The following is an 8,776-nucleotide window of genomic DNA, read 5'->3' as shown; positions in this document are numbered from 1 at the left end:
AATAATATTGTCATTTATCATATTTATTAATTGAACCATACAAAGTATCATAATTAACAAATATGTCCCAAAACTCTTTCTTTACAATTTCGCCCTTACTTAGTGAAAAATTCACAAATAGACATAGTCTAAATTGAGAATTATAATTGATTAATCAAAACCAATTACATGAGTCTTACAAGCAATATCATCTCAACTAGTGGGGGGACCATGGGTCTATATAACCGAGCTTCCAATAAGCAGATCAAGAATTTATAACCTAAATTCACTGACTTATTAATTCTTCGTTGAGTCCACGCATAGAACTTAGAATTGCACTCTAAGTATATAGAATGGTCTATATGTTCACCATATAGACACATCATTAGTTATCCATTGTTATAATCCTAATTTGATCAATGATCCTCTATATGAATGATCTACAGTGTAAAGGGATTAGATTACCGTTACACCCTACAATGTAATTTATTTTTAAAACACTTAACCCCGTATAAATGATATTTCAGCTTATGTGAAATGTGTACTTCACCATTTATTTTCGTTTGGTCAAGCTCAAAGGAGATCATCCTTTACTTACTATTCGCCAGATAGAAGCTATAGATTCCATGTTTATGTTAGCGCTCCCACTCAATTGCACTACCGTGTTCCCAAAATGTACGTATCACCCTGACCCAAAAGTAGGCTTAACTAACAAATCAAAGAACACGAATAGCCTCTTGAAATTGAGCCTAATCACAACATGATTAAGATCATTTGATCTAGGACCAACTAGGCGATATTGACTTGAATAGATATTACGGTAAGTTTAATAAATCTAAGTCAAAGTTCAATATCAGTCCCTTCCGATGCATACTCCATGCATCCAACCTGAGCTTTACTTTAACCAATGCTCTGGAAAGAACATAGCATTTCTCCAAATGCAAGTAAACTCTGTTGTAGATTATCATATCAGTAAAACCCTGTGTCTGATAAATCTAGGAAACTTTATTCACATAGTCATGTTTACTTTCCAATATGTTGACAACACAATAAACAGGATCAAGTATGTGAAAAGGGTTTCAGATGAATTCATACATTCTGTACATATAATCATGAAATAAATCATGTGAACCATGCTACATTAAATGTTATTTCTGATCTATATTAATAAGTAAATCTGATTATATTGAAATGAGTTTTATTTAGGGCATAAAACGCGACACCAAGTTCAAGGTTTGGATCTTGGTCGAGGTTTGGGTCTGTGTCTAGGGTTGGAGTGTTGGTCAAGGCCGAGTTCAATATATTAATGAAGGAAAATACAAATAGACTACAATTAAGAGAAGAAAAAAAAAACAATATAAAAAAAATTTGAAAGTTTTTATCTTTATTTTCAAAATTTTTATTTTTATTTTAAAATTAAAAAGTAAAACAGTTTTATATAACATATTTTTTTAAAATAATTTTTACTTTTCTAATGAAAAAATACATAAAATTTGATTAAAAAATATTACAGAACACACCTTACATAATGTTTATTATTATTATTATTATTATTATAATTATTATTTTGAAATGTACCTAATGAGATTATGATTTGTATTATATGCAACCATTTTAATGCTACTATATTCTCTAACCAAAATATACGTAGATGAATTATATAGTAGCCACATTATTATGCAATGATTTCTAGTTTTGCATAATGATTTCTCATTATAACTAATTTCTTGTTCTTGTTCTGCATAATGAGAAAAGTATTTGATTGGTTGTCTCAAACTTGATTAGGTCAATAAGAATAGCTGGGGATTCTTTGACTTCAGGTCAAGGCAATAGAAATTTGAAAGCCAAACAAAGAAACCAAAGCTTTTCGTTATAGATTATTCCTTGGTTAATGCAGTGTCGCAAGAAATGTTAGCTAGTATTCTTTGCTTTCCCAGATTCTTTCATACTAATAGTACCAAAACCTATCAAACAATATAATATAATATCATAACTTTCTTTCTCAACTACTCCTTCCATATCAATTAATGGCCATTGCTGCAAATTTTTCAGGCATTGTCGCCCCACAGAATACATGGGGCCGCAAACCAACTCCAAAGACTGCCATTGAATCATTTGCTGTCAAAACGACATGTCGCTTTGATCAGGACAGATTGAAAAGAGAGCACCTTAAATTTCTTCAAAATGCAGAATTGAGCAAACTTCTCATCAATGGAGACAACAAATTTTATCCTATTATGGCTTCCAATAGAAGTACTAACAACTATCACAACTCAGATCCTGCCTCTACTTCTCCATCAGACCTAATCAAGGATTTCTATGTATGCATTAATGAGAAAAACATGAGAAAACTTGGGGATTACATCTCAGCTGACTGTTACATTGAGGAATGCTCTTTCCCCAGTCCAATTGATGGCAAAGAGGTACAAACTTTTTCTTCTTCTTAACAAAGTTGGATGAAAAAACTCATCCCATAATCTAATTTTAATCCCCTAGATTGAGATAGTTTAATCCCATCAAAAAACATAACATTTGGATGAAATTTTTTTAGCTTAATCTTAAATCAATGCAATTCAATTATCGAAATGTAATCTTAAAGTTAACTTTTGTAGGAGGTTTTCCGCTTTTTCAAGCGGCTTAGCACAAGTATGGGAGAAAATGTTAAGTTCAATGTTCAACATGTATGTCAAGAAGATGATCAACTCATAGCAGCTGCAAAATGGCACATGGGTACTTTTTCCCGTTATCATTTACATTATTTATAGCTATCATGTAAACTTGGAAGAGTTCCTATTATTACACTATTTTCAATTATGTGAACTTGATAAAGGCTTACATCTTTGGCTTGATAGAATGGAAAAAGTCACAGATACCCTTCACCAGAGGCTGCAGCTTCTTCGAATGTGCTCAAGAAGGAGACAAACTTAGAATAATGTACATATTATTAATTTCAACCTCCATACAAGTGCTTTTGGACTATTATTATGTGCTCGATGAATACTAATATTTTGCTCATCAATACAGAAAAGCTCGAATTGTAATTGAATCACCCTTCAAACCAGGAGGTTATGTACTCGTAAGTTTCACTATAACACTTACCATAAACTAGTTTTGGCCAACTCAGAACCTATATTTTCCTCATACTAATTTGGTTTTCATGTAATAAATAATAATCCAGTCTTTGTTAAAGATTGTAACAAAAACATTTGATGATTTCCCACGAGCAACTGAATGTAAGCATAACTAAGTACTATTTTTTTTCTTCTTTTTCTTTTAATAAAATAAACTCGTAATGGTACAAAACATATCTCTCACTATTAAAACATGTGCAGGGTTCCTAAAGAGTCCACACGTTATACTAAATTGGTTACTAAAGGTTTATAGCATTATGTTGGGACTCTTCATAAACCCAGTTCTGAAAAGCTACTTACACCTTTGGAACTTCGCTACTTTACTACAAAGCTACGTTTTTCAATTTGTTCTCCAAATTCTAAAGCACTTCCTCAAGTAGTAGTTACTCAGTCGTCATTACCATCACGAGTGGACCAAGTTTCCATTAAAGACAGTACTATGAAGGGTCCAAGAACTGGTGGGAGTGGGGGTGGTCGACTGAAAATGGCAATAGGATTTTCTGGCTTCTCTTTTAATGTTCCTCCTGAAGAAGTAACATCTTTCCCTTGTTTCTTCGTCGCTGTAGATGACAAAGTACCTGTTACGATAAATAAATGCATATACATAATTGTTGGTAATCATATAATTTTGAAAATAAAGCTTTCATTCTTTAGAAAAGAAAAAGAAAAAGACAGATCAGAGGGCTCTACCCCAAGAATCCTTCAAAGGGTACAGTTGTTTGATCTTGTTCTTTGCAGGTGCGAATGAGAATGCTTTTGATCCCAACATGAATGACTTGGCCTAAAAATAAGAAAGCTCACCAATGGTAAGAAAACTATATTAGTGATCCTGAGAAAAATAACCAACAAAATGATTAATCAATCTATCTGTAGAAAGTCATGTTTAGATGTATGGAAAATTAAAGAAATATTACATACTTTTTTCTTTTTTAGATTTTCCTTCCAAACCCAGAAGAGTACATCAAATTAGAAAAATGGGGTTCGAATCAAAGGATGATTATTTACATAACTAAAAAGTTGTAATAAATTTTGTGAGAAATTAACTCAAAACTAAGAAGAATACAATATAATATTACCTTTTGAGAAAGTTGTTCTTCAAGATCAAATATTATTTTGTTTAATGTACCAAAAGAAAGAGAGGGTTTTGTGAACTTTCCAGATGGAGATAGAATCAGAGAACGAGAATTTTGGAAGGAATAGAGAGAGGATGACTGTTGACATCAGAAAAAAAAAAAAACTATCTAGAAGTTTCAAGTACGGATCTTGAGCAAATGCCACCTGGCACTCGAATCATAATATTCTTTGGACATCTCGTAATTTGGACGGTGTGATATATCATATATGAAATGTGAGAAAAAGAAAATTGGTATCAAATATTATTGATTGATATCTAAATCAGTAAATTAATTATCATGTTTGGTAAGGGTCGGTTTGGTTGGTTTTTTAAGTAAAAGAATTTGAAATTCAGCTTTCAATTTTCATGGTTATAAACCGAAAAACTGACCGACTATTATATAAATATAAAAAAACCGACCGTTTTAATCCACGGTTTGATCGGTTTAAACTGACCAAACCGAGCTTTTTAAAAAAAAAAAATTAAATTTGCTATAATTATTTGACAATTAAATAATTAAAGTATTATATCAAATATCATATAATTTAAGAACAAAATTTTTTTAGTTAAATAAATAATGTAAAATAATTTTTTTTAAAAATTTACTCAAATTATTTGTACTACTAATTGGTAATGAGTTATATTAAAAATTCGTATTATTTTATGAATATGTGTGTATAATATGTAAATATATCAAATTATAATAATATAAAATAATGAATAATTGAGATTTCAAATAAAAAAGATAAGAGGTAAAACTAGTTTAATAAAATTGTATATTAAATATGTACAAAAATAATTATATTATATATGTATAGTGTATAATATATATGTTCGGTCGATTTTCCATCAATACTAAAACTGACCATGCAAAGGCGGTTTAAACCGAAGGTGGTTTTTTTCAGTTTTTGGTTTTTTCGATGTTCGGACGGTCGGTTTCTTGGATATTATGCTCACCCCTAATGTTTGGTTGTATTTTTTTGTTTTTTTTTTAGATAAAAGCTATTATATTAAAACAAGAGTTATAATACAATAGACATCAGTGGAGGTGGAAGTTCCTCAAACCATGAACACTCAGTATCCACCGAAAGAGCAAACTTAGCTAGGTTATGAGCATCAGTATGCGCAGATCTATTGACAGAGTAATCTGCACTCCAGGAAAATTGGACACTAACAGTGAAATATTCGCTAACAAATAATGGAAATCAGAGACAGAGTTTTGATGTGATTGCAATCCTTTGACAACTACAAGTGAGTCAGACTCAATGTAGTCAATTGGTAATCTTTATTCTTTAAGCCATTACAAACCATACATCAAGGCCAATGCTTCCATAACTTCTTGTTTAAAACAACCTGGGAAAGGTTTAGACATGGCAGCGATTGTATCACCACTACTATTTCGAAGTATGACACCAAATTCAGAAATTTGTTTGTTTGTATCGACTGCCACATCAGTATTTAGTTTCAGCCGACCCGAAGGCGGATTTAACCATCGTGGAGTAGGATTGACACTGCTGTTCTGATTCAGCTGTTGAGAAGTGCTCGAGGCAGGCGATTGGCGGGCTGATTTATACTCATCCAAGTATGAGAGTGTCGAGTACAACAGCAGCTCATATGGCTTTGGTTTTGTGTCATGACGTTCTTTGTTACGTTCCGTCCAAATACTCCAGATACAAGCAAATTGCTCTATTTTTGAATCATCCCATACTTTGGATACATGCAGTATTAATTCCTTTAGAGACATATCTCTTGAGAGAAAATTACTGATGTAAAAATTTGAGGCAGTCCAAACTTTCTTAGGCCTTTTACATAAGAACAAAGCATGAATGATTGTTTCCGTTGCACCATTGCATAGAGAACATCAAGCAGTGTCACTGATGTGTCGAGTGTGCAAATTGTGTAAAACCGGTAGACAATCATGAATAGCTCACCATAAGAAGATTCAAACTTTAGATGGTATGGATAAAGGCCAGCATTTCTTCAACCAAGTGATAGCTTCAATGTTGCTAGTATTCGATTGTTGTTCCTTAAGGAGTACAGTAAGTTTGTAGCCCGATTTAACTGAATACAGTGCATTAGATTCATGGTGCCAAACTTGTTGGTCATTCTGGGAAAACAGAGTGAGTGGTATACTTAGAATCTTCTCAATATCTGAATCTAGGAAGAGTGATTTGAGCAGGGGAATATTTCGTTGTCTTGTATCTTTTATGAGACTTGACACTCGCATTTCTCTGTCCTGGTTATTGAACAGCAGTGGTTTCATATATGTAAGACCTGGTATCCACGAATCGGTTGCACATTTGATATTTTCACCATTCCCAACTTTCCATCTTAAGCCTTCTAACAAAAGTTCTTTCCCCCATATGATTCCTCTCCAAGTGAGTGATGGATATAAGCCTGTGTCTGCATCCAAAAAGGAATTATTTTTGAAGTATCTTTGCTTTAGTACACGGTTGATCAAGAATCAAATTGGTTTAGAAAAAATCCGCCATGCCTGTTTAACGAGTAATGCTTGATTGAAATAGACAAAACTTTTGAAACCAATTCCACCTTCAACTTTTGATTGGCATAGAACTTTCCAAGTCTTCCAGTTAATTCCAATTCCAGATGAATTAGAGCCCCACCAAAATTTATTCATCATAGTCTCAATTTGATTGATGAGAGATTTTGATAGTTGAAAGCAACTCATTGCATATGTTGGAATAGATTGTGCCACCGCTTTGAGGAGAACTTTTTTTCCACCAATAGAAAATAATTGCTCTTGCCAAGAAGAAAGAAATCTCCATAATTTGTCCTTGATATCAGCAAAGAGAATTTTTTTATCCCTACCTAAATATGAAGGCAGTCCTAAGTATCTCTCATGACATGGTTGGATTGGCATTTGCGAAACCTGTTGGACTTTTTCTTGGTTCTGCATAGTAGTGTTTGGAGAGGAGAGAACTGATTTTTCAGCATTTAACTATTGTCCTGAAGCACGGCAGTAGAGGTTTAGTGAACGTTTAATTGCTTTAGTAGACTGTGAATTTGCTCGACATAGTAACAAGCTATTGTCCACAAAATAAAGATGAGAAATTGCTGGTGCTCCTCTTGAAACACGTAGACTAGTAAGCATCCCATTCATTTCTTCATACTGAAACAGTCTCAAGAGTGCTTCCGCACATATAATGAACAAATATGGTGATAAGGGGTCACCTTGCCTTAAGCCATAGTTTGGAATCAATCGTCCATGAGCTGAACCATTGACAAGGAAAGAGTAAGACACACTGGATAAACATCGAAGAATAAGTTCCACTACATATTGATGAAACCCCATAGCATACAGCAGTCCTTGGATGAAATGCCATTCGACTCTATCGAATGCTTTACTCGTGTCAAGATTCATAGCATCAAAGCCTTCTTTACCTCTCTTTAAGTGCATAAGAGAGTGTATTAACTCAAATGCCACAAGCACATTGTCAGTTATTAGCCTTGAAGATAAAAAAGCACTTTGTGAGTCAGATATGACTTGAGGAAGGAATGGCTTCAACCTCAAAACAATTGATTTGGACACTAGCTTATAGAGAACATTGCAAAGGCTTATTGGTCTCAGTTGTGACATGCTACTTGGTTTTTTAACTTTTGCAATGAGTGTAATTAAGGTATTATTGAAGATTGAAGGATCTGCACCTTCGTTTAGCACTTTAAGAACTGATGTCGTGACTAAATCTCCAACAATATCCCAATAATTCAGGTAAAAACGCACAGTCATACCATCAATTCCTGGACTTCCATCTGCATTCATGGTTGAGAGAGTTTCGAATATCTCAGCAGCAGTGTATGGCCGTGTGAGTGTATTGTTGTCTTCAGCTGAGACTGTACAAGGAATTTTGGACATAATATACTGCATTGCCTCTGTATCTATACCATCAGTGGTATAAATTCTTTGAAAATAACTTTGAACCACATTGGCGATTCCCGGTTGTGTTGTGTGCTCTTCACCTTGGTCATCGAGTAACTTGGTAATCTTTTTATTCTTTTTCCTGATGGTTGCTTTCTGATGAAAGAATTTAGTGTTCAGGCGCCAGATTTAATCCAATTCATTCGTGACCTTTGTTTCCAATAATCCTCCTCTTGAGCTAAGAGTTCATCAAGGATGTTTTCACAGCTTTGGATATGTTCAAAGTGTTGGAAAGTAGTGTCATTAGAGTTATGTAAAGCTGCAACTTGTGCTTCTGCAATTTTTATTTTCCTAGGTAGTGCACCAAACTTCTGTTTATGCTAGGTTTGAAGTTGGGAAGAGCATGAAGACAGATTGTTGACCACTTGCAGGATCGGATCAACCAAACAATTGTTCCGGCTATTGTTGACGATATCTAAGGCAGCTTCTTCATTTAACCAAATATTTTCAAAATGAAATCTTGACTTGTGTCTTGTGGCAGGGCTTTGAGCACTCATTCTGAGTTGTATTAAAAGAGCACGATGGTCTGATTTAAAAAACCCAAGATGTTCCACTTCAGCAGTAGCAAAATTGCTAGTTCATGTATCAATGACTAAGGTATAGTCAAGTCTCTCC

General features: G+C 33.7%; 1 protein-coding gene across 1 annotated transcript; it reads left to right on the top strand.

Annotated features, from left to right (window-relative positions):
• The first annotated feature begins 1,948 nt into the window (after positions 1 to 1,948).
• LOC115717168 (uncharacterized) lies at positions 1,949 to 4,317 on the top strand. The gene is made up of 6 exons (XM_030646120.2): positions 1,949 to 2,402; positions 2,592 to 2,709; positions 2,832 to 2,913; positions 3,004 to 3,055; positions 3,158 to 3,212; positions 3,312 to 4,317. The coding sequence occupies exons 1-6, from the start codon at positions 2,007 to 2,009 to the stop codon at positions 3,488 to 3,490; spliced, it is 882 nt and encodes a 293-aa protein (XP_030501980.1). The 5' UTR covers positions 1,949 to 2,006; the 3' UTR covers positions 3,491 to 4,317.
• The last annotated feature ends 4,459 nt before the right edge of the window (positions 4,318 to 8,776 follow it).

Source organism: Cannabis sativa, chromosome 5, assembly GCF_029168945.1.
Source record: "Cannabis sativa cultivar Pink pepper isolate KNU-18-1 chromosome 5, ASM2916894v1, whole genome shotgun sequence".
NCBI lineage: Eukaryota > Viridiplantae > Streptophyta > Magnoliopsida > Rosales > Cannabaceae > Cannabis > Cannabis sativa.
Note: the sequence above shows the minus strand (reverse complement) of the source record. Positions and strands in the feature narration are given on the sequence as shown.